The following is a 25,421-nucleotide window of genomic DNA, read 5'->3' as shown; positions in this document are numbered from 1 at the left end:
CGTCGCAGAGAGCGCCCTGCCGCGCGGAGTATTCCCGGCGGTACGCGTGTAGCAGGTGCCGACGCCCTTACCGCGTGCCGCGAGCCGCAGAAGGACGCCGCCGCGACGCCGCCGGGGCGCGCTCTGGCGGCCGCGGCGCCAACTTCTTGCACGGCGGCCACGGCGGCCACGGCGGCGCTGCAGGTAGATACGCCGCGGCGGTCCGCCAGTCCGCGTTGTCCGCGTGCCCGTGCAGGCCGCGGGCCGCGAGCGTCGCGACGCCGGGCGAGCGCGTGGTGCTGGCGTGCTGGCGTGCTGGCGGCATCGGACCAATCGGACGTCCAGGCAGACGAGACTCACCGACAGGACACGCCCACGACGCGTGCTTCTCCAACTCGACACTCACCTGTAACAAACGAAGAAACAAATAAAAACACGAGCAAAGTTGGACCCTTTCTTGGACAGTTTTCAGAAAAAACCTTCGTCGAAAATAGCGAATTTAAAAATGCAAGACGAAAGTGCGCTGCGTGCGCTTAATCCCTCAGAGGATGGCATCCTCATCCTCGTGGGGCAACCTCCCTGCAACCCTTCGTTAACATACTGGGCCGGCGGGCCGTGGGCTCCACGCGGCCCGTGCCGCCCCGCCCGCTACAAGTCCCACGATTAAGAGCCCCGATTCGCGGCGACCCCTGGCCCGCCCCGCCTCCACCCGCTACTGATTGTTCCAAAGCTCTTTATCCCAGACAGACCGCACAATCAGTGCCTCGATTTCGTTGTGCAAACGATAATATGACTTTGTTCTGGTTCGTTGACTCGGCGACTCGGCCGGATCGGTAGTGGGGCCCGGCGAGCCCATTAGGGGCACGGCCGGCACGGCGCCACCCTGCAGCCGGCCAACAAGTGCATCAGGCCCAATCGGGCGTCCGTTGGAAAGCAAGCAGTGGAAACTTCCTCGTTCGAACGCGCGGGCAGGACAGACAGTCCGCTTGTTGGAGGGGTGGACTTTGTGAAATGAATTCACGTTTTATGAGAACCGGTCCTGGTCTGGGCCGAGGCCTGGGCACGCCTGGGCTTGGCGCGGCCGCGGGGCGGGGAGGGCCCGGCCGGCCGGCGCGAGGCGCGAGGCGCGAGGTGACAGGTGGAGGGTGGCGGACACCTCGGCGACGGGTGCCTCACGGTGCTTCGTCCGCAGCGCGGGGCTGCAGCAGGGACGCCAAGGAGCGTGCAGAAAGAACAGCAAAGCAGCCCTGTTGCCAATTTGGATCGCAGACGCACGGCAAGCCCACCTTTTCCAGTTCCACGCGACTCGCCTTACCCGGCAACCTGCAGCAGGGGTCCAATGCGTTCGCAATGAGCAAAGAAGGGCGGCAAGAGAAAGCCCGCTAGATGGCCCTGCACTGTACGAGCGCGGCGATGGCGGCGATGGCGGCGATGGCGGCGTGGGTTCGACTCCCCGCCGGGGCAGCAATTTGGCGCACTCGTTCTCCATCTCCGTGCGCCATGCGTCCCATTTGCCGGGCGGCAGGCTATCTGTCAAGGGAGATGCACGCCGGGTGTGCACCGGTCGGGGCTTTCCGGACTTACTCGCTTTCGCTCCGGAAAGCGCACTGCAAATGGAGCGAATGGACCGAATTGACCGCCAAATGGACCAACACGCCCAGGCCACGCCGAGGGCACGCTGAGGTGTCGTTAGCACAAGCCAGGTGAATTCGCAGTGACTCGGGGATTCAAGCTGGCTGGCCAGAGCAGCCCACAGTGGGCCAGAAGACCGGTAGAGGCGGCCAAAATCCCGGACGCGTTTTGAGCTCCAGAGTCGCTAAACGGGACTCCAACCGAACGTGTGACCCCACCATTGGATTGCTCTCCGAACGAGGAATCCATTAGTGAGGTCAAACGGGTCGAGTCCTGTTTAGCGACTCTGGAGCTCAAAACGCGTCTAGAGTTTCGGCCACCGGCCCCGGTCTTCTGGCCCACTGCATGCAGCCCACTGCATAAAACGGGCACAGCAGTGATTGAACAGTGCTCTTTGAAAACCTACTTGGCGGTTCTTTACGAACGGACGCGACGACGGAAATTTACTGCAAGGCGGTGAAAATAAAAAGGACAGAACAATGAAATAAGTAAGTCGTAAATGCGGGTAAGCGCCCCGCGCGCGGTCGTACTGTACGGTAGATAAAGATGTCATCCAAGGTCCTCCTTTTTCCGGCTTGTTTTCCGGTGATGGCACACGGGCAACGGTACACTGTATCGTCGCGGTGTGGCCAGGCCATGATGGCCAGGCCAAGTCCAGCCAGCCCGGGCCGCGGAGCTCGAACAAGTCACCAGGCACCAACAAAAGGGGCTCTGGTCCCATCAAAACGGGAACAGGCCCGGAAAACGAACAGCCAAAACACGGTGCCTGGCCCAGGACCGCGACAAACTTTTCCAATTTGTTCTTTCAAAGAACTGACCTTTTTTTGAAAAAGATGTCGATGTCGACTTAAAATCATGTCTCAATGGAGCTATATCACCTTGTGAGACATCGGTGTCAAGAAAACAGCGCCGAAAAAAGTGGAGGTGCGGGGTATCGATCCCCGTACTTCTCGCATGCTAAGCGAGCGCTCTACCATCTGAGCTACACCCCCTGTTGAGGTTCGACAACGCAGGCCACCCATCACAAGGCGGCAAGCGGGACGGGAACAGCTGCGGCAGCGGGCCAAGTGGCGACTCCCCCCTCCCCTCCGCTCCCTCCCCTTCCCCACCAGACCGGTCCCTTCGGGGAGACCTTGTCTCGTCGGATCCACGTAACTTAGCCCGACCCAGGGCGACCCAGCCCCCCGTGGGCCACGCCAAAGTTTCTCTACGCGAAAGTTTTCTCGGCGGCAAAATTGATTTTCAAGTGATTTTCGAGATGTGACGGGGTGGAATGTTTCTGCGATTTGTGCTCAAAGTCCGGCGGTCTGGTTCGATTCGATTCACGTGGCTCGTGGTTCTGATAACGCCGCGATACCGGCGAGGCTTCTCTGTCCGCAAGAAAGGCACGCCAAGCATAGAGCGGCGATAAGGGCCACCAGGGCAGCCAGATCGGCGTTCGCGCGCCACTTTCGAGCTTTCGCGGCAACAAACGCGAAGACATGGAAATTACAAGTTTGGACCGCGACGAGCGCTTCATCAAGCGGCCCGCCGTAAACTTGGGAAATTGTTAGTCAACTCAGCGGGATATTTTACACCGCAGCCCGTATATATGCGTGTCTGCGGGCCGTTAGCACCGTAAAAAAGGGCAGAAAAATTTGATTTAATTTTTTAAAACTAGCGTACAGAAATACAACCAAAAACTAACTTTTGGATCAAGAAAAATTTAACTATTCTTGTTTTTTTTTTTGTTTTTTTTCAAGAAAAATTTTCCTGATCCAAGCATTCTTTTCTGCATGAAAAATTTGTGTCAGATTTTTCTTTTAAAAACCAAGAAAATTAAAAAACAAGAAGCCATATTTTTTCTGGGCGTACATACTGAAATTGACACATCCCAAGCTAAATTTCGCCTTCTGAAAACTACGCGAGCGGTGCATTGCTGTTCATTATAAACGGCCGGTAAGATACTTTCCTGTAGATGAAAAAGAATTTGGCAGTGTCGCTGCGTGCTGCGTGCCACCGGCACGTCCATCTAATTGGTCGAGAGCCAAATTCATATCCCCGTCCTGCCGGCCGTGCCTTGGAAGGCCGTGCCGGCCGCGCGCCGCCATCGGGAAAGCTCCTCTTCATTAGGACAATAAATTCGAGTCGAGTAATGAAGGCGGGAATTAATCGGCACTGGATCCGGATACAAGGCGTGCTGCTTTTGCGCGCGCGCGCTATCGCCGACTTTGATTATTTATTTCGCCAATGTAGTATAATAACTACCGATTTGGGCCGCGCTGCAGCCGGTGCCAAGAGATATGCGCCAGGTTCCTCTACGCCAAGGTCTTCCCCGCGATAGTACTTGTTTTCTTCTTCTTCTTCTTCTTCTTCTTCTTCTTCTTCTTCTTCCAAAAGAAAAAATCGAAATTACTAAACTGATTGAGTGAAAGCAGATTTTTTTTCAGGTTGATTTAATGCACGAGATGTTTATTGGCAGCACCTCGCGCGTGCCCACCCACTTTCAATCAGCATGATGGACAGCAGCCAAAACACTTTTTTTTCCTCTCTCGACAATATTTGCAAGTCATTAAAAAGTTGACTCCCCAAGACACTAATACTGCGAGAGACAGACCCGCTACATTATTTTATAAGTCACGCGTCGCGTGACACGCGACTCACGGGCGATCTAGCGCCCTGCAATATTTGTTTATTTTCTTCCATGGCTTTTTTTGCGTGCCATTTTTTTCCCCGCCATCAGCCCTATAAGGTGCCGCTGTTTCTCGGCTCATCTCCGACGCGACAGCAACGTCAATACATAACCACCAGCCGCGCGACAAAAGAAAAGAGAGAAGAAACAACACAAATCAAAGTCTATAAAAGGAATAAAAAGAAGATAGGGAAGAGAGTGATCCGCCAGGTGATCGCATTGTTGGCGGTGCCGCCCTGCTCCGCCCAGCCCTGCGCTGCGCTGCTCCACTGCGCTTCAGGCGGCCATGTATAATGATATCGCTGCGATCAACAAGTGTGCATGGCACTGAAAAAAAGGGGAGCCTCGCAGGCAAAACGAAGTCATCTTTCTCGTTCAACTTGGCGGTGTCAAAGCAGGCTCAATAAAGACGCAGCATAGCGTTTTTTCGTCATCGTTCTTTTTGTTTTCCAGCGGGCTAAACCAATTACCGCGGATTCGCGAAACTGGCGCCCCGTGGGCCTTCTGTTCCCACGAACACGGAGGCCTCCGCGAGGCCGTTTCGGCGTTGCCTCGACGCCGAGGCCGTCTAAATGTGACGCGTCGGCGAACAGAAAACGGCAGCGCGGGGCTCCAAAAGACAGAAACCGCGGGAAACACGAAAACGAGGCGGACGGAAACGGTGATGCATTGGGAAGGCAAGGCGGGGCGACCTCGCGTCGGAGAGCTAGGCCGAGCTAGGCCGTCTGATTGATCGGCTAGACGACGCCAACGCCTAGACCCAAGCCTAGACCTAGACATGACGCGCCGGCCACGCCCCCGCCAGCCACCGTACAAGGCAGCCGCCCGGCGCAATGCCAATTTCGGCTAATTGAACGTAGTCGCAATTTCTAGACATTTGTTACCGTTTTGACCAACTTCGCGGCAATACTGCTCCCTTACTAAGGCGGGAAATCGCACTCCGCTATGCATTAGGAAACACTAAAGACCGCCTACCGTTGAGGGAGTAAGATTTCCCGCCATGGATTGGACGCAGTAGCCGCTTAAAGTCAGCCCAAACCTCGTTACTTTGACTTAAAATGTAAATATTTTCATTTTTTTTTTACGTAGGTTGCTTTTTTCAAAACAGCATTTTTATTCAAGTTTCAAGTTGGGGGTTCCAACTAGCAGCCTCGTGGTGGCTTCATATCCGTATCTTAGACGGACAAATGTCGAAATTTTACTGGTAGACGCTAGACAACAGTACCACCAAGGGCAACAAAATTTAAAAAAAAAAAAAAATCGCACGATACACTCCACAGGTGTGCCAAATTGCGAAAAAAATAAAATGGCGAGTTCCCGGGGAGAAAAATCTATGTCATCCCATGCATGCGTCGGCCCATTGTCGAACACGCGCGTGCCGCTTGTTTCCTCACTCGCACTCACACGCTGGCGCGCCATGGAGCGCCATGGAGCGCCACGGAGCGGCGCTTTCGTCTCTCTCGCACTCATGGCCGTTCCGCAGGAGTGCGAGAGAGACAGCGTCACCGGTTCGGAATCGGCGCGCTCCAGCAGACTCCAGCGGGCTGCACTAGGCTGCACGGGAACGGGGCGTTACGAGTGCGATATGTATCGGGGCGCTTGATGGTGCCGGAGTGCTTTGCATGTGGCGGACAACGAGAATCGTGTCGGCTAGACCGCGCCAGGCCAGACTGGCACATGCCGGCCGGGTCAGGCATTGTCGGGGCCCAACCTGTTTTTTCGCGCGGCCTAGCTTACGACCGACCGCCGCGTGAACTCTCCACGCACGCCTTGTTTACAGATTCAGGGTCACTCTCTTGCTTGCAGCCGCGGCGTGCACGGAAAGAAACGTGTTCTCAATCCGAGAGCATACGCCATCCAGGAATGCAAAATCCTCTCGGATTGAGAGCTTAGTTTTTTCAGTGCAGCCGATTCCCTTTTCCACAGTTCGGACTGTCACACAGTTGGCCAGAAGACCGGTGGCGGCGGTCAAAATCCCGGAGGCGTTTTGAGCTCCAGAGTCGCTAAACAGGACTCGAACCGAACGTGTGACCCGGAGTGACCCCACCAACCAATGGATTCCTCGTTCGGAGAGCAATCCATTGGTAGGGTCACACGTTCGGTTGGTCCGGGATTTTGACCGCCCCCACCGGTATTCTGGCCCACTGCGCCATGCCAGCTCACTCTGCACTGCGCGCTGCGCTGCGTCGCGGCGGACAGGCGCGGCGGACAGGCGCGGCCGGCATCCTGAGAACCGCGGCGACCGAAGAAGCCACCGTAAACGTCCTCCGTCTCCGGCCCGAAAAGGTCATGGAGCTGGGGAGGATGGCGGAGGGCCGGGCCGGGCCGCCACGGCCGAGCTAGGTAGCGGCAGCAGCATGGCAGCAGGAAGGACGGCGTTCCTGTTCTTGTCATAGATAGGGCGTGTCACACGAGTGTCACAACGCGGGCCTGAATCAGAAAAAGGGCGGCGGCACGCGAAATGCCGCCGTGCGACGCTGCCGCTGCCCCGCCGCCCCGCCCCGCCGCTACCGACACAGACGCACGTTTTAATTAATCTCAAGGAAATGGGAGAGTTTCTCTCGGCCAGGGCGGTGCCGCGCTGCCGCCGTGCCGCCGTGCCGCCGCGGGGGCCACGCCGTTAGGCAGTGTTCGCGGCGTGCGACTCGCAGCCCGTCGCAGCGCCGTCCTCGCGGTCCTCGCGGTCCTCGGCCGCAGAACCGCGCGGTGGTCGTGCCGGTGTAAGCGGGATATCCTACTCCCCGGATTGAGTTACTCCCCAGTACACCATCCCTAGGGACAATGTACTCCCCCCTTAGGGAGAGTACACCATCCCTGGGGATAGTGTACTCCCCTACCTCGAGAGGGGGGGAGTACATTGACCCTAGGGATAGTGTACTCCCCCGGGAGTACACTATCCCTAGAGTGAAGGTACTCCCCCTCTCTTGAGGGGGGAGTACATTGGCCCTAGGGATGGTGTACTCCCCCACCAGCAGGGGAGTACTTGGTCCCTAGGGATAATGTACTCCCCCAAATAGCAGACGTCATAGGGCAGATGCCGTTGTCGGGTTGGTTGGGTTGGGTTTTCCTTGCATCGACGGAAGGCTACTTAATATTCTAAATCTAAACTGTCCAACCAATCCTAACCAAACCTAACGGGCTCGGGATAGATCTTACTCTACTCGCGACGGATGTTACCCTACTCTCGACAGATATTATAATCAAACATAATGGTCCAACCAGTCCTAACCTAACGGGCTCCTCACAGATCCCAAGGGCGCCGGATGTGGGGTGCGGGGGGGGGGGGGGGGGGGGGGCAACGGTAGGCAACCCAACAATTTTTCATAAAAATTTCGCCCCCACCCACCAGAAAGTACTTCCGGCGGCCCTGGACGCTGGCACAGCCTCGCTGTTTGACGCTGGCACAGCCTCGCTGTTTGACGCTGGCACAGCCTCGCTGTTTGACGCTGGCACAGCCTCGCTGTGTTAGGCTGGCACAGCCTCGCTGTTTGACGCTGGCACAGCCTCGCTGTTTGACGCTGGCACAGCCTCGCTGTGTGAGGCTGGCACAGCCTCGCTGTGTGAGGCTGCGCTGTGTGAGGCTGGCACAGCCTCGCTGTGTGAGGCTGGCACAGCCTCGATGTTTGACGCTGGCACAGCCTCGCTGTTTGACGCTGGCACAGCCTCGCTGTTTGACGCTGGCACAGCCTCGCTGTTTGACGCTGGCACAGCCTCGCTGTTTGACGCTGGCACAGCCTCGCTGTTTGACGCTGGCACAGCCTCGCTGTGTGAGGCTGGCACAGCCTCGCTGTTTGACGCTGGCACAGCCTCGCTGTTTGACGCTGGCACAGCCTCGCTGTTTGACGCTGGCACAGCCTCGCTGTTTGACGCTGGCACAGCCTCGCTGTTTGACGCTGGCACAGCCTCGCTGTTTCACGCTGGCACAGCCTCGCTGTTTGACGCTGGCACAGCCTCGCTGTTTGACGCTGGCACAGCCTCGCTGTTTGACGCTGGCACAGCCTCGCTGTGGGAGGCTGGCACAGCCTAGCTGTTTGACGCTGGCACAGCCTCGCTGTTTGACGCTGGCACAGCCTCGCTGTTTGACGCTGGCACAGCCTCGCTGTTTGACGCTGGCACAGCCTCGCTGTTTGACGCTGGCACAGCCTCGCTGTTTGACGCTGGCACAGCCTCGCTGTTTGACGCTGGCACAGCCTCGCTGTTTGACGCTGGCACAGCCTCGCTGTTTGACGCTGGCACAGCCTCGCTGTTGGACGCTGGCACAGCCTCGCTGTTTGACGCTGGCACAGCCTCGCTGTTTGACGCTGGCACAGCCTCGCTGTTTGACGCTGGCACAGCCTCGCTGTTTGACGCTGGCACAGCCTCGCTGTTTGACGCTGGCACAGCCTCGCTGTTTGACGCTGGCACAGCCTCGCTGTTTGACGCTGGCACAGCCTCGCTGGTTGACGCTGGCACAGCCTCGCTGTTTGACGCTGGCACAGCCTCGCTGTGTGACGCTGGCACAGCCTCGCTGTGTGACGCTGGCACAGCCTCGCTGTGTGAGGCTGGCACAGCCTCGCTGTGTGAGGCTGGCACAGCCTCGCTGTTTGACGCTGGCACAGCCTCGCTGTTTGACGCTGGCACAGCCTCGCTGTTTGACGCTGGCACAGCCTCGCTGTGTGACGCTGGCACAGCCTCGCTGTTTACGCTGGCACAGCCTCGCTGTTTGACGCTGGCACAGCCTCGCTGTTTGACGCTGGCACAGCCTCGCTGTTTGACGCTGGCACAGCCTCGCTGTGTGAGGCTGGCACAGCCTCGCTGTTTGACGCTGGCACAGCCTCGCTGTTTGACGCTGGCACAGCCTCGCTGTTTGACGCTGGCACAGCCTCGCTGTGTGAGGCTGGCACAGCCTCGCTGTTGACGCTGGCACAGCCTCGCTGTTGAGCTGGCACAGCCTCGCTGTTTGACGCTGGCACAGCCTCGCTGTTTGACGCTGGCACAGCCTCGCTGTTTGACGCTGGCACAGCCTCGCTGTGGAGGCTGGCACAGCCTCGCTGTTTGACGCTGGCACAGCCTCGCTGTTTGACGCTGGCACAGCCTCGCTGTGTGACGCTGGCACAGCCTCGCTGTTTGACGCTGGCACAGCCTCGCTGTTTACGCTGGACAGCTCCGTTTGAGCTGGCACAGCCTGCTGTTTGACGCTGGCACAGCCTCGCTGTTTGACGCTGGCACAGCCTCGCTGTGGAGGCTGGCACAGCCTCGCTGTTTGACGCTGGCACAGCCTCGCTGTTTGAGCTGGCACAGCCTCGCTGTGTGAGGCTGGCACAGCCTCGCTGTTGAGCTGGCACAGCCTCGCTGTTGAGCGGCACAGCTCGCTGTTGAGCTGGCACAGCCTCGCTGTTTGACGCTGGCACAGCCTCGCTGTGGGAGGCTGGCACAGCCTCGCTGTTTGACGCTGGCACAGCCTCGCTGTGTGAGCTGGCACAGCCTCGCTGTGGTGAGGCTGGCACAGCCTCGCTGTTTGACGCTGGCACAGCCTCGCTGTTTGACGCTGGCACAGCCTCGCTGTTTGACGCTGGCACAGCCCGTTGCGCTGGGTGTTGACGCTGGCACAGCCTCGCTGTTTGACGCTGGCACAGCCTCGCTGTTTGACGCTGGCACAGCCTCGCTGTTGACGCTGGCACAGCCTCGCTGTTTGACGCTGGCACAGCCTCGCTGTTGACGCTGGCACAGCCTCGCTGTTTGACGCTGGCACAGCCTCGCTGTTTGACGCTGGCACAGCCTCGCTGTTTGACGCTGGCACAGCCTCGCTGTTTGACGCTGGCACAGCCTCGCTGTTTGACGCTGGCACAGCCTCGCTGTGTGAGGCTGGCACAGCCTCGCTGTGTAAGGCTGGCACAGCCTCGCTGTTTGACGCTGGCACAGCCTCGCTGTGTGAGGCTGGCACAGCCTCTGGGACTTGTGTGAGGCTGGACAGCCTCGCTGTGTGAGGCTGGCACAGCCTCGATGTTTGACGCTGGCACAGCCTCGCTGTTTGACGCTGGCACAGCCTCGCTGTTTGACGCTGGCACAGCCTCGCTGTTTGACGCTGGCACAGCCTCGCTGTTTGACGCTGGCACAGCCTCGCTGTTTGACGCTGGCACAGCTTCGCTGTTTGACGCTGGCACAGCCTCGCTGTTTGACGCTGGCACAGTCCTTTAGGCCTAGCACAGCCTGCTGTTGACGCTGGCACAGCCTCGCTGTTTGACGCTGGCACAGCCTCGCTGTTTGACGCTGGCACAGCCTCGCTGTGTGAGGCTTGCACAGCCTCGCTGTTTGACGCTGGCACAGCCTCGCTGTTTGACGCTGACAGATCTTACTCAACTCGCGTCAGATCTTAACCTACTCTTGACTCTTCCCTTCTCTTGGAAGGGGAGAACATGTACTCCCATGCTGGTAGGGGAGTACAATATCCCTAGGGACCAAGTACTTCCCTGCTAGTGGGGGAGTACATTGGCCCTAGGGATGGTGTACTCCCCCGGAGGAGTACACCATCCCTAGGGACAGTGTACGCCCCCCTTAGGGATAGTACACTGTCCCTAGGGATGGTGTACTCCTGGGAGTCAATGGTCACGAGAGTATAATGCCCCGCCCAGACCTGCTAGGCTGCTGGCGCTCCGGCGCCTCCGGGCCGCCAAGCCTAGGGCCGCGTCAACCATTCATGGGTGCTTGTTTCACCCGCGCGGCCGCGGCCTCCACGCCGATGACTGAAATCGAACCGCGACGGCATTCCTGGGCTCTCTCTAGGCTCTAGCCTCGGCGCGGGGTGCGGGGAGGGTGCGGGGTGGGTAACCACGACGGCAAACACTCCATCATGCGTGGGGCTGGCTGCTTGGCTGGGCCGCGCGGTGGTCCGCGACCGCAGAGGCAGGTCCACGATGCGCTTGGATGTTCGCCGAGCTCGCCGTGTTCGCAGTGGCGGTGCACGGGGCACGTTCACGGCGTGCTTGGCGTCGCGGCAACCCATCATCGGCTGCCCTCATTAGGCGGCCGCGATGCAAAGCAACAACCCGCCGGGAGATCGAGAAGGGCCTCGGCTTGGTGTGGGACGCCCCATGAGTGCGAGAGAGACAGAGCGACGGCACCAGCCTGCCGGCGGGCCGCGGTGTGACCTGCCGGCCTGCGAATCCCGGGGCCCGAGGTTCAAGGCGGCGCGGCTTTGCAGTGCTTTGCAGTGCTTTGCAGTGCTTTGCAGTGCTTTGCAGTGCTTTGCACTGACCCGAATCCGAGTGAGCGGCCGAGCGGCCCGAGGGCCGAGCCGACGGCCTTCCACTGCAGTCGCAGTGCCGCACAGTGGGCCAGAAGACCGGCGCCGACGGCCAAAACTCTAGACGCGTTTCGAGCTCCAGAGTCGCTAAACAGGACTCGAATCAAACGTGTGACCCCACCAATGGATTCCTCGTTCGGAGAGCAATCCATTGGTGGGGTCACACGCTCGGTTCGAGTCCCATTTAGCGACTCTGGAGCTCGAAACGCGTCCGGGATTGTGACCGCCTCCACCCGGGCGCCCGGCCGGTAGGCTACGCGGTGCAGCTATGTGCCCGGCGGGGCGGTCTATCCCCGACTCGACGGGCGCTCTTGGCAGCCTCTGGCTCGCCGCCACAAATACTCGTCAAGCCGACAGACGCTGTTAACGGGGGAAATAACGCAGGGCGTGGCGTCGGTCCTGAGATGCGATAACTCGTTGCGTGCCGGGCCAGGCCAAGCTGCCAGGCCAGGCTGTGCCCGCCCATCAGCGGCGGGGTCCTCCGGGACTCGGGACTCCAACCCCCGAGGCCAGGGCAGTGCCGGCCGGGGCCCGGCGACCACATACGGCAGACTGATTCCGAGAGCCTGTTTCGTCGCTCTGTCTCTCTCGCACTCATAGAGCGCGCCCCCTAGGTGCGAGAGAGACGGAAACGACTCTCGGAATCAGTCTGTGGCTGTGCTCGGCACGGCCCGGTCGGCAATCTGAATACAAAGCCCGTGCATGCCTAGGAAGCTGCGTCCGAAAGCGGGGCCCTGCTCGGTACTCCCGGGGAATCCTTGGGCCTGCTGGGGCCGACTGGGGCCGCCTTGGGCCCCGCGGTGGGGCACCATGGAGCGCGCGTTCGGACGCGGACACGCGGACATGGCAGCGCGCCCCTGCGGCCCCTGCGGCTGCAGAGCGAACCGAGGACCGAACCGAGAACGGAACGAAATGCCACGGGCCGCCTTGGACAGGGGCCATGACATTGCCTGGAAGGCAGGCAGGCAGGCAGGGACGGGGCGGCGGCCGATGGCTTCGGCCCGACTCACGCACACATGCACAAACACACGCAAACACACACACACACACACACACACACACAGAGAGAGAGAGAGAGTGTGTCACGCGCGTGTCATGAACCGCAGGGGCGCGCCGACACAAAAGACAGTGCACTTAGCACCGTCCCAGCAAATTCCTCTTGGCGGCCAGGCATTCCTTTTTCGAACGTCACTGCCGCAAATTGGGGACAGTCGTGAAGTCGCGAAAAGGAAGGAACAAGCGAACGAACGAACGCGCGCCGCCCGCGGAGGCCGTCAAAAGTGGCGCGTTCTCCGCGGCGTCCACAGTGCACGTAACACGCGGCCGGACACGCGGCTGCTCGCAGTTAGTGCGCGGCGCGGCGGCGCGGTCCCGCGGCCCGAACCAGCTCGGACAATTAAAGGAAAGTGCGGCAGGGCGGCTCATGACAAACAACAACAACAACCAGCATATGCAGCTTTCGCTGGCAGTCTTTGGTGAGTTGACCCGCGAGGTGGAGGCAGGAGCGGGAGAGGGGGCCTGGGCTGGGCTGGGCTGGGCTGGGCAGCCTGCCCCACTGGCGCTCTTGGCTGGTCCACGGCCCCTTGGCTGCTCCGAGAATGCCCAGGCCTCTCTCTCTCTCTCCCTCTCTACGCCCCCGCGTGTCAATTCAACACCCAGCTGACTTCGAAAAAAATATTTTCGCATCGACACTAAGCTTGTCGGTAACAAAATAACCCTGAATCCGATCCACAGGTGGTGTAACGTTTCGGAAACTATTCGAGGTCAAATTTCTGCCGCTGCTGCTGCAGCTGCTTCGCGAAAGAGCCTCCGTGACGGGTTCGCTTTTCCGAGGTGAGCCGGTCGGGTCGCCTGGTCCACTTGCCGGCGCGGCTAGGTGCCGGGAGGACGGGCGCGAGTACGAGTACCTCGAGTGCCTCGAGTGCCTCGAGTACCGAGCAAGTCGAGCAGGCGGTCAGCCCGCGCACCCAAGGCGAGCCGGCCGAGAGGCGGCCGAGAGGCAGCGCAGCGGGGAGCGTGACAGAACGGCGTGCATGACGGGGTGCCTCTCACTGGACACGAACACACGGACGCGGTACGCGTCGGTACGCTGTGGGCGTCGCGGCGGCGCACAGTGGGCCAGAAGACCGGTGGCGGCTGGCCAAAGCTCTTGACGCGTTTTGAACTGGGGGGGGGGGTCACAGGTTCGGTTCGAGTCCCATTTAGCGACTCTGGAGCTCAAAACGCGTGACGAGTTTTGGCCGCCTTCACGGGTCTTCTGGCCCACTGTGCGGTGGCGAGCTCCCAGTGTGGAAATACACGAGACGGTGAACATTTTCCAAGTCCCAGCCACGACGATAAATGCACAGTGGCCAATCGGAGCGCCTTCCTTCCGCGGATGCTAAGTGCGTTGGTTTGGAACGCAATCGCCCTGTCGGCGAGTCCGAGTCCAGAGCCGAGCCTGACGAGACGAGACGAGACGAGACGGCCGGCGGCGAGGCGAACTGCTTGATCAGTGCGCCGTTTACCCCCGTGCCCAGCAGGGCCCTGCAGGGCCCCGTCTCTCTCGCACCTCACCGGGACGCCCAGTGAGCAAGAGAGAGACGGAATGACTTGCCCTGCAGCTAGCCACTTCATCCTGGACTGATTGCCCTGCAAACCAACACGACAATCTGCAGCAATGGAGGCAGGCGGCCGAAACGAGCGCAGGGCGCGGGGAGGGGAGCACCCCCTGACAGTGGGCCAGAAATCGCAGCCGCCTGACAGTGGGCCAGAATTCGCAGCCAGCTGACCGTGCACCAAAAATCGCAGCCCCCTGACAGTGCACTAGAATTCACAGCCAGCTGACAGTGCACCAGAAATCGCAGCCGCCTGACCAAGGGGTACCCAACTCAAGATAATCATTGCACGTCTAGTTGGTAATCAGTGAAATAATCAACATCATCCAATGAAATGACAATCATACTTTCGGGGATTCAATCACTTTTGACCATTTTTGCGAGACCACTGCTTCCAAACTATCAGCGGTCAAAGCCTTCCCGAGGAGGGGCATAAAAGAGTAGGGTCTTCAGAATAGTAAGGCGTCGAGGGAGGCCTTTGACCGCAACTAAATTGGATGCAGTGACCGCTCAAAGTCAGCAAAAACAGTAATTTTCTGAAATTCATTCACTGTTTGGCTATTTTTGCGAGACCACTGCTCGCAAACTATCAGCGGTCAAAGCCTTCCCGAGGAGGGGCATAAAAGAGTAGGGTCTTCAGAATAGTAAGGCGTCGAGGGAGGCCTTTGACCGCAACTAAATTGGATGCAGTGACCGCTCAAAGTCAGCAAAAACAGTAATTTTCTGAAATTCATTCACTGTTTGGCTATTTTTGCGAGACCACTACTCCTAAATTATCAGCGGTCAAAGCCTTCGCGAGGCAGGGCATGAAAGAGTAGGGCCTTCAGAATAGTAAGGCGTCGAGGAAGGCCTATGACCGCAACTAAATTTGACGCAGTGGCTGCCCAAAGTCACCAATATTGAATTTCCGACACTTTAACAGCTTTCCGAGGTTGGCGCTCAAATAATCCCCAATATTTCCCAATAATCAACATAATAACCTCCTATAATCAGTGATAAATAATAAAATAATCAAAAGAAATCACATGTAATCATACTCTAAATATAATCAGTGTACAGGAAAATCTTGAGTTGGTACCCCTTGCGCCTGACAGTGGGCCAGAAATGGCAGCCACCTGACAGTGCGCCAGAAATCGCAGCCGCCTGACAGTGCACCAGAATTCGCAGCCAGCTGACAGTAGGCCAGAAATCACAGCCGCTTGACAGTGGGTCAGAAATGGCAGCGCCCCGCAGCCACGTCCTTCGGGGACGCCCCCCCGCGAAAATAAAAGACGGCGCTGCTAGCCTTGCCGCCTCGCCTTCAGTCCTGCAGTCCCACGTCGCGGCGTCGCGGCCGCAACAGAGCAATTCAAGAGCAGCCAAGCCCTGCGCCGCCACCGCCACCGCCTCGGTGACCGCCTCGGTGACCGCCTCGGTGACCGCGCTGCCCCGGCCAGGCCGCCCCGGCCACCGTCGCGGACAATCATGCGACCCAATCCGCCGACGCAGAGTCGTGCCGCGAGCACCGGCCGCGCGGCCACCGCCTGGGCACCGCTAGGGCTTTGCTCGTTGTAATGACGCGCCTGATGGCCGTCTTATTGGACAAGCTCGTCGTGGTGCACCACGGCGGCGCGCGGTGGCGCAAGGCGCGCGACGCGAGGGCGTTGTCGCCGCGTTGTCGCGCAGGGGCACGTAACGGGTTTAATTGCGCGTCACCGCCGCCCGAAGGTCCGTTTCGTCGCTCTGTCTCTCTCGCACCCCCACGGGGCGCCCCGTGAGTGGGACAGAGACGGAGCGAGTCCAGCGGCTGACCGCGCAGTGACGTCGAGGCACGCGGCGCATTCGGAAGAGCACCATACACGGTATCAGCTTTTTTCCCGGACTGCTTTCTAGCGCGCTATACTAGTACTCGCGAGCCATCATGCCTCGTGTGCGTGTTGTGATTCGATTCTGGATCGTGAGCCCCCTCCCCGTGGCTATGCGCTAGGCGGCTCCAGGGGCCGGCGAGCTGGCTAGAGAGCACGATACTGCTACACTCACACAAGTGCAGCAGCATGCACCGGTCCCATGCAGCAGGTAAAAGTGGACAATCATACCCACAAGGCCCACAAGTGGGAGGAGCGAGAGGAACGCCCCCCACCCCGCCGGGCGACCCGCAGTGTGCCTGACCAGCCTCAAACGCCGCATTCAGCACACACACACGCACACTCACACATTTCAGATCGATGTGACGGCGGCAGGGCGATGCAACAAAAGCAAAATCGCTAACGACAGTCACGCCTCGCTGGCTCCGCTGCCCCTTCTTCTCCAATCTGTCTGTCTGCCTGCTGTCCGTCAGTGAGTCTGTCTTTTTACCGCCGTCGCGGCTGCATTTCGGCGGAAACGAGAGTGATGAGTCACTCGCGTCGCGGGCGGCGTGCGGATGACGCGCGGCACGCGGACGGGCGGAGACACGGAGACGGCGGCGGAGACCTGGACGCGGGACGGGGCCGTGAGGCAGCCGAGAGGCGTGAGCGCGAGCGAGCGCTGGACGCGGGGCTGGACGCCGACACGCGGATGTCGTGTTTTAAGGGGCATCGCCTGCGGTAATTGGGGCGTTCGGCCTCGGGCCGGCTCGAAAAGCAGTCCTCTAGGAGCCTCCGTTGCTGGCGGTGAGCACTCGGCGAGAGCGCACCCGGGCAACAAGCACAACAAACAACGTGAACCTCTGAAGATGCTTTTAGTCCAACCGAGCTTCTCTTGAGTCTTAGCGGGGCACCAATTCGCCAGCAAATGCTGAGCAAGCAGCGCTATGACAATGACCCGACGGCACCGTTGGGCCCGGAGGACACTCCCGGAGGACACTCGGCAGAAGTACCGGAAGTGTACTCAGCCTGCAGCCCTGCAGCGCGGGCTGCTTGGCTGCTTCGGCTATGAGGTTTGCCTCACCTGTGGGGTTAATCCTTTGCAGCTCCAGCTTTCGGGTGTCGCAGACGCACCTCCACGACCACTGACACTACTCAACGACGTAAACACACAGTCATCTTGAGGCGCACGAGCACACAAAGGGCCGCGGGGTGTCCGAGTCACACGCCGGCGTGTGCTGCGGGGCGGGTGCGGGGCCGCCGGGGACACGGTGGGCACGGGGCAGGCCGGGCACGACAGCCGTCGACAAAAAAACTTTGGCACTTGGGCCGAACGAAACACGGAGCGACGCGCTACATGACACGGGGCCTGCCTGGCGGTGAGGCTGAGCCCTTGTGGCCGCGCTGCAGAGGCTCGGCTCGGGCCGGCCGTCGGGCATCCATGGGCCGCACTCACGCCCCCCACCCAAACAGGAAAAAGAAAAAGAAAGGAAAAAGACGCTGGCAGGTAGAGGAAGGCAGGTATGCACACACACGCCCTTGACGTCACGACGCCCAGGGCAGCCAACGTTGCGGCGCGGTTTGGGACGGTTCGAGGGGGTCGCGAGGCGCGCGGACGGCGCTATGGGGGTTGACGGCGTCCTCGGAGGACGGCGGGGTCGTCGCGGAGGACTCGGTAGACCCGGCGCGTGGGTCTGGCGTCCTGGACAAGTTCGCTGGCACTGGCCCGACTTGCGTTGCGTCGTTCAGAGGTTGGCTGCGCCGGAGCCGAGCCGGAGCGGCGCGCCGCGTCCCCCACCCCTTTGGGCCCCGCGCCCCGCGTGCCGGCAGTCCGGCCCAGCCCGGCAGTCGGAGAGCGCGGAGCACGAAGCGCCTAGAGCCGGTCCGGTGCGGCCCGGTGCGAGGAGCACCTGGCTACTCCCACCACCAGGAGGTGGAGGAGGCCGATGACACGGGGAAGAGGCCGGGCTGGCGACGGGGACGGGGGCCACAAGGGGCAGAGAGGGGACGCCGCGGTGAGGTTCCTGGGCCTTGTGAGGACCGGCCCGTCTAGATAAGGGCCTTCTTGGCGGCGGGGAGCCCCGCTTATCACCAGGACGTGACACACGCGACGGGGCTCACGCCCACGGGGCCCTGTGTCCACGCCGCCTCGCCGCCACCTTGGCCGGCAACCCTTCTGGCTGCCCACGCTCACGCCTTACGCCGCGCTGCGCTGCCGGACCCTTGATCAAATAAATCTCACCTGGCAGGCCCGCGCGGATCAATGGCTCCGACTCGGCGGCCCACAGCGACGGCGTCTTCTTGATGACGTTGTTGTTGTTGCTGCTGATGAGGCTGGTGCGCGGCGGGAGCGCGGGCCGCTCGGAACAGGTGTTGTCACCTCCCATGGCGCTGGCGGCATCGTCGGCGTCCTGCTGACTCTGCGGCACCGCCGGGGCGCCGACGCTCACCTCCGCCGCATTCTTCTGCAACAGAACAGCCAGATTAATCAACGCCACGATTTTCCGTTGGCCCCTTCGCCACGCTCGCGAAATCGCAGAAAGAAGGGGGGGGAGCGAGCGCGCCGGCGGGAATTTTTATTTCGAGCAGGGTAGCAGGTAGGTAGACACACGGGGGTGGGGGCGGTGTGGGAACCACTAGAAACAGAGCGAGGCAGTCGACTGGGAACCAGCTGAGAGGCCCAGGCCGGCAGGGCAGGGCTGGCGAGCTGGCCACTCCACCCGCCACGCCGCCCGCCACGCCGGCCAGGACTTCCGGTCCGGGTCTGCCAGTGTGTGGCCCGCCACGGCACCTGTTGACTGCACCTCTTTGGCGACTGCTGGAAGTGGCAGGCCGACGGCCCGGCCACGGCCCAGCCCGCCCATGGCGGCACGGCGGCACGGCGGCGCGGAGAAACCTTCCAGGACGTCGCGCAGGACGCAGGACGTCGTCCTCCGCGGCCGGGTGTACCATTAGCGGGACTAGAGAGCCTGAAACGACGCACCGCGGACTGCGACGCACGGCTGCATTTGGCACGCTCCATCGAAGGGCTTGCTCGCCGGCGCGAGGGAGGGACCGGTTGTGCAGCAAGCCGTTCAGGAGGCTCGCCGCGCGTGGCGGACGGGGCGGACGCGATGCGCGACGCGACTGTGTCAACAACGAGGACGCGCCGCGGCGACAGGCAGGCCGTCATCGGCCAGGCCGCGAGATCTTGGACCACAGCATTCTGAAAAGGCACCCGTGACTTCCGAAACAACAAGTTGACTTTGGAAAGGGCGCGCCCCGCGGGCGGCACACCGCCACGCACACCACGTCTGAAGTCTGAGCAGAGCACAGCACGCAGTCCACGCAGTACGCGTGCCAGGTCGGAGAGTCGGCGTAGTGCAGGGCCGGCCCGGCCCGCCCGTTCACACCACCATTAAGGAGAAAGGGGCGCGTCAAACAATACGCCGCCAAGTCCATGCTGCCAGCAGTGCCAGCAGTCCGCCAGGCCGCAGCAGACTGATTCGCTCTGTCTCTCTCGCACCCATAAGGGACGCCCCATGAGTGCGAGAGAGACAGAGCGACGAAAAGGACTCTCGGAATCAGTCTGCAGGACCGCCACTCGCGAGCCGTCAGAGGGCCGGCCGCACAATGGACGTGCGAGAGGGTAAGCACTTGCTGAGTGCAGAGAGAGAATTATTACTATCTATGAATGTTGCGAATGGTACCGAGAGTACTTGTAGATATTTTTACGGAAACAAGAGACCATCAATGAAACTAGTGACCATGTTCAAATATTATTAGCAGTATTGCCGCAAAGTTGATCGAAACGGCGACCAATGTCTGGAACTCGTGATTTGGCTAACTTTGGCGACCTCTGCTTCGAATCTAAGCCCTCTGCGCGGTCACGGCGAACCAGCCCGCCACAACGTGCACATAAACTGGCCGCGGCGACAAGCACGTCGTTTGCTCATCCTTTGCTCCTTTCTGGGGACAATATGCGTGCGAGGCGGGGATGCGGTGGAGTGGCCGGTTGGCCGGCCTGCGTCTGGACGGAGGACATGGCGGCGCCCACGGCCCGCGGCCCGGCCGACGACGACACCGACATCGCGGACGTGGTGCACGGTGCTGCGTCTTCGGCCTCCCGCCGCGCGTTGCGTTGTGTGTGCGTTCAAAGGCAAAACTAACTCCGCGGATTAACGAGACAGGCCGATGAAAGCGGCCGCGGCCGCGGTGGGTGGACTTGTCTATTGGCGTCCCCGTTCGCGCGCTGCCCGCCTTGCATGCCGCCGCTCGCCCACGCGGCCCCGCCCCGCCCCGCCCCGCCACGCCTCGCGCTGTCAGGCCGGCGTCATCGCGACCACTTTAGTGCGCCCCCTACACAGGGCGGGGAACGCGGCTGCCAAAAAAACGGAGTCTCCGCGCCAAATTTGCGGTGGGGCGGAGACAACCCCTTTCCGAAACGAGAAACTTACCGCCGACAGCGCGCTGTTCTCTTCCGCTTGCTGCACGTTCACATTCTTCGTCTGCATCCTCGGTGCGCGACGCGAGGACGTCCCCAGGCCTCTGCAACAACACAACAACAACGCCCTGTAGTGCGCATCAGAAAGGCCGGGCGGCCGGCGAGCGACTCCGGGCGCGGAGAGCGCCGTGCGAGTAGGCAGCCCAACGTGCATCTGTGGTCTGCGGCCGCGCTGTGCCGGGGGCCGCCGCCGGCCGGCGCCGCGCCCGAGGACCCCGTCGACCTCCACCTCCGGGGCTGTGCTCGCTGTGCTGTGTCAGACGGGCTCCTCGGTCGCTTCAAGCCCCAGGTGCAAAGCCAGTGCCGTGCCGACACGTCGCGGATGAACTTGCCAGGTTTTCATCCCGAGTCGTGGCCGTCGCCTTTCGCCCAGACGCGGCAGTCCAACACTTCCAACACTGCAGCGCCGCCGCGAGACTCGCGAAGCGGCAAAGCCCTTTCCCGTGAATATTCATATGCAGCGCTCCTTTCCCGTCGTGACGGGCGAAGGGCAATTAGGGCAAACACTCTGCAGTGGCGGACAGGGTAATGCCGCGGTAATAACAGCCCGCAATCTGTCCGGCCGGCCGGCTGGCTCTTGCGCCGATATTTACCCATTCATATTTCCGTTTCCGAAATCGGGAGAGGCGGCGCGCCGCGGGGATTCGAACTGCGGCTTTTTATGATGATGCCCGTTTAGGCGCGACCCCCGACACGCTCCGTGCGCGGCACCGTGGGAGTTCGCGAGGAGCGGGCGTTTCGAGCGCGAGGGTGCACCCTACCCATCTCCATGTAGCCCACCCCGCCCCGCCCCGCCCCGCCCACGCACATTAGAAATAAAAATTAGGGGAATTGCGAACGAGGCCCCTGCTGGCGCTGGCAGTGTGCTTCATGAAAGAAGGGCGCCCTTCTCATTGTACTTGCAGTTGCAGCGCTGGTGCTTGAGGCAGCCACGCGCCGCGTGCGGCCGACGTCGACGAGGTGGCTGCGGTCTTGTGTTGTTCCGCTGGTTCCGCCGCTCGTTTGGAGCCTTTGGGGCTCCCGGCGACAAGATGCACGTGGAGCACGCAGAGGCGATGGACACACGACGACCACAGCCTCGGGTGCGCGTGTTCTCGTCGGCGCGGCAGGGAGGCAGGGATCGCCCCACCCGGAGGCCGGGGGCATGGCCTGGCATGGCCTGGCATGGCCGGGGGCAATCCGAAAACTATTTAATACGCCGGTAATGGGGCAGTCTGGCCCCCGGCCCGTCCGGTGCAGTAACTCGTCCGGGGCTCGCATGGGGGCGTGGCCGAGGCCGAGGCCGAGCGAGCGCCGAGCGGGGCCCGACGCGTCGGTATCGGCGTGGCCGCGTCACCGGGACGGTCGACGAGGACGAGGCCCTGGCGAAGATGCCGAGGGTATTGGGCTGTGGGGGTGGGCTGTGGGGTGGGCGTGAGATCTCAGGCCCCTTTCCTCCGCTCTGCCCCCGCGGCCCCCGCCCACTCTGCGACACGCCCCCGGCGCCTGCCGGCCGACGGGGCCCGTCCCGTCCGCACGCCGCCGCTTTTGTTGACGCTCACCGCGTTCCGCGTTTAGTGACGGCCCCCCATCACGCGACATGACGCGCCGCCTCGCTCGGCCGAGTGTTGAGAGGCCGCGCAGGAAGCGAAGGGTAGCACGGAGTAGCACGGAGTAACACGAAGAGGCGGACAGATTTCGGGGTGCTGCGGTGTAGCGGAGCGTGGCATGCCTTGGATGAGGACGGCGACGACGAGGAGAGTTCCAGGGTGGATGTAGGCACCCTCTCGACACCGTCAGCACCTTCTCGTCAACGCGAGAGAGGCAGAGGGACGAAACGGCTCCTCGGAATCGCTTGGTGCCGAGCCGACTCCAAACAAACTGGACGCACCCAGGTCGCAGGTGTGGGCGGCACAGGCCGAACTGTGCTTTCATCCACTCCGTCTCGCTCGCACTCACGGGGCGTCCCGTAGGGGTGCGAGAAGGACAGAGCGACACAGCCCTGTTCGGCCCCGCCTTCAATTTGCGATCGGTAGCCACGGTTTCGGCGTGGAGCTGCTCCTCGCGCTCGTGGACCGCAGCACAGTCCTGGAGCCGCCCTCGCCCTCGCCCTCGCCCTCGCCCTCGCCCTCACCCTCGCCCCCGAGCGGCAGGCCGGTTCCGGACAGCGCTTCTCTCTCGCACTCCCACGCGACGCCCGATGAGTGCGACGGAGACAGCGACGAAAGCACTGTCCGTAACCCACCTTCCGCAGCTCCGAAATTCCAGCAGCGTGGCCACGGCGGCCACGGCCACGGAGCAGCTACTAAATGCTTTTCCCAGAAAGGGGGCGCTAGCGAGTCGAGGTCGAGTCGAGTCGGCGAGGCAAACGGCACCGCGGCATTTACATGGCCGAGTGCAGCAAGCAGCTGCAAGCCCCACAGCCACATCCCGCCTCGTCCCTGTTTTCCAACCTCGGGCAAGCGGTGCAAGCCTGGCCAGCCGAGCCATAGGCCACGCCGGCCACGCCCGAAACGTTTTTTGCCGCGCTCTGCAGGAGTTGTTGGAGTTTCACTGGAACCAATGAGGCAGGCGGCATGCCTCTCCGCCGGCTACGGTACGCCGTACGCCCCTCGCTACTACACCTGGTCAGTGTTAGGTCGGACGCCCAAATTGGACCAATTAGAGGATCTCGGAAAACTGAAGACTCCTTCGCTCCTCGAGCACTGCGCCGCCGCGCCGCTCTGCGGAAGTGGCGTCGGGTTTCTGGGTTCGGGGCACGCCGCCACGCCGCCTTGCACGTGTAGTGTGTGCTGCAGCCCGCCGCACTTGCGTGGCTGCCGAGCCAGGGATCGCTCTGTCACCCACGCACTCTCGGGACGTCCCATAGGGAGAGAGAGACAGAGCGATGAAACGATACTTCGAAACCACTGCTCCACTGCAGCCGCGCTGAATCCGAAAGGCACGTCCGGCCCGGATGCCGCCGACGGTCAAAGGTAACTGCTACACTGCTACTCCAGACTCGAGTCGGTCCGACAATGGAATGTAGCCCAAGTCATGAGCAACAGCCCTCGAGCCAAGTCTTTTTAATTAAAGAAAGAATCATGATGCCCCCCGGAGTGTCTGAGTGTCTGACTCGCGGCGAGGGCGTGCCCGCGCGGTGCCCGCCCCCTCCATATCCTCCACCGGCCGCGACCCGCCGGGCCGGGCGTCGAGGAGTATACAGTATCAAGGCATCAGGCCCCATTCACGGCCCGGGTTGGATCGGGGATCAAATTAGCCGCGCAGTCAGGGGCATAAGCGGCGTGTAAGTACTAAGTACTCGGTGCGCGGCACGCCTCTGGAGCCTCTGGACCTTCCCCGCCACCGCCACCGCCACCGCGGCGTGCGAGTGCGGCGGCACAAACACTAGCATTTGCGCACGCCGGCTGACTAAGCATGTGAACGGGCGGGGTGGGGCGTCCACTTTCAAACCGGCCGCCGCCGGCCTGGCCGAGGGCCTGGCCCCTCCGAGGCGCCGCGGGGGAGATCGCCGCCAGCGTCCTGGCCTGCTCGGCCTGCTCGGCCTGCTCGGCCTGCTCGGCCTGCTCGGCCGCGGGCTTTGCCACGCCACGGGCGCCGCGCCGCCCCCACGACCTGCCTCATCCCGACCCCCGGCCGCCTCGCCGCCTCGCGCGCCGCGGGGGACTCCCTGCCCGGCCGGGCCTCGTCAGGGCGCCGCCGAGAAGGTAAAGGTAATCGGAGGTAAACATGCCGTCGAAGGAGGCGGGGAGGAAGCGCGTTTTGATGGATCGAGTAAGTAGCCGTTTCTTTTTGTGAAATTCACTCGTGCTACTTACAGCTTTGTCAGTCCGCGGCTATTCCGTCCCGTATAAATCCGGTCATGGGTGTTTCACTTCAGTTCACTTCACTACCACGCACTCGCCAGCAGTGCTAGCACACTGCACTGATCACTGTGCCGGGCCGATCACTTCGGGGGCGACGAGGGCGACCCCGACACCGCGCGGGCGGCACGACGGCAAAGGGGAACGGCGACGGACTCGCGAGGCGCCACCGCCATTTCCACGTCCGAGCACTACTTATGAATAACACGCGAGAACCAACAGGTGCCGGCACTAGCAGTTCCAGCACCAGCGATGCGCTGCGCTTGCCGGCTGACGGGAGACTACTGCCTGCTCCCTGCTCTTTTCCCTTGAGTGCTTCACCTCCTGCCGGACGGTACGGGAGCAGCAAGGCAGGGCGGGGCGGGGCGGGGCGGGGCGGGCGGGCGGAGCCGCCAAGGGTCCCTCTGGGTCGGTGGGTCCCTACCGCCTACCGCCCCTACCCAGACGGCAAGCAGGGGGAGGGTTGGGGAGGGGCGGAGGGTCTGCGGCGAACAGGTGAGGCTTTGGGGCTGGGGCTGCATGGCAAGTTTGTGGAAAGGGGGGTGGGGGCACCGGGCACCGTGCGTGTGTGGGGGAGGGGTCTCAACCCAAACGTTCTCGCGTACCAGTTCCTGTGAATCCTCCGACGAGGAAAGGAAGGCAACAAAGTAAGTCGGACGGGTGAGCGTAGTCGTTGACACCCAACACAACGCTCACAGCGCGTGCCCTTCCCTCCCTACAGTGTGTGGCGGAGGTAATGAGTAATGCTGACAAAGGCTGTATTTGCGAGCAGCTTTGTGACCTGACATAATATTTTTTCTGTTAGATTCTTGGTTGAGGGTACGGGTTTGCTCTTACGGAGTGAATCAGTTTCGAAATAAGGATACCAAAATTTTACACTGTCAAAAACTTTTATTGATGCAGTTCTCAAACAATAGTAATAAAAAATAGTAAAGCTCCTTTCATTGACAACCGCAGTACACATAGAGCAATCCAGTCGATGTAGAGACGTTACGCACGATTTGCATGCTTCACAACATCTTAACTCTTAACGTCATAACTTGTGTGCTGTCTACTCTTAGTAAAGGTCTCTGCATGAGTGCATACAATAATTTCTGATATGTCATGAGAAA

The 25,421-nt window shown here is 61.3% G+C and overlaps 1 protein-coding gene and 1 non-coding gene across 2 annotated transcripts in view; both read right to left on the bottom strand.

Moving 5' to 3' along the window:
- Window positions 1–24,601, bottom strand: part of LOC117644237 — a 53,036-nt gene extending 28,435 nt beyond the window's left edge. Inside the window, exons 1-3 of the mRNA XM_034383546.1 lie at window positions 24,265–24,601; window positions 20,421–20,511; window positions 18,227–18,449 (exon numbers count right to left, since the gene is read on the bottom strand). Of these exons, the coding sequence (XP_034239437.1) occupies window positions 18,227–18,449; window positions 20,421–20,477 (280 nt within the window). The 5' untranslated portion in view covers window positions 20,478–20,511; window positions 24,265–24,601. The remainder of the gene's footprint in view (window positions 1–18,226; window positions 18,450–20,420; window positions 20,512–24,264) is intronic.
- Window positions 2,531–2,603, bottom strand: Trnaa-agc. Its single transcript has one exon. It is a non-coding gene; the product is annotated as a tRNA-Ala (tRNA).
- Window positions 24,602–25,421: the final 820 nt, after the last annotated feature.

This window comes from Thrips palmi, unplaced genomic scaffold, assembly GCF_012932325.1.
Source record: "Thrips palmi isolate BJ-2018 unplaced genomic scaffold, TpBJ-2018v1 HiC_scaffold_1, whole genome shotgun sequence".
Taxonomy (NCBI): Eukaryota; Metazoa; Arthropoda; class Insecta; order Thysanoptera; family Thripidae; genus Thrips; species Thrips palmi.
Note: the sequence above shows the minus strand (reverse complement) of the source record. Positions and strands in the feature narration are given on the sequence as shown.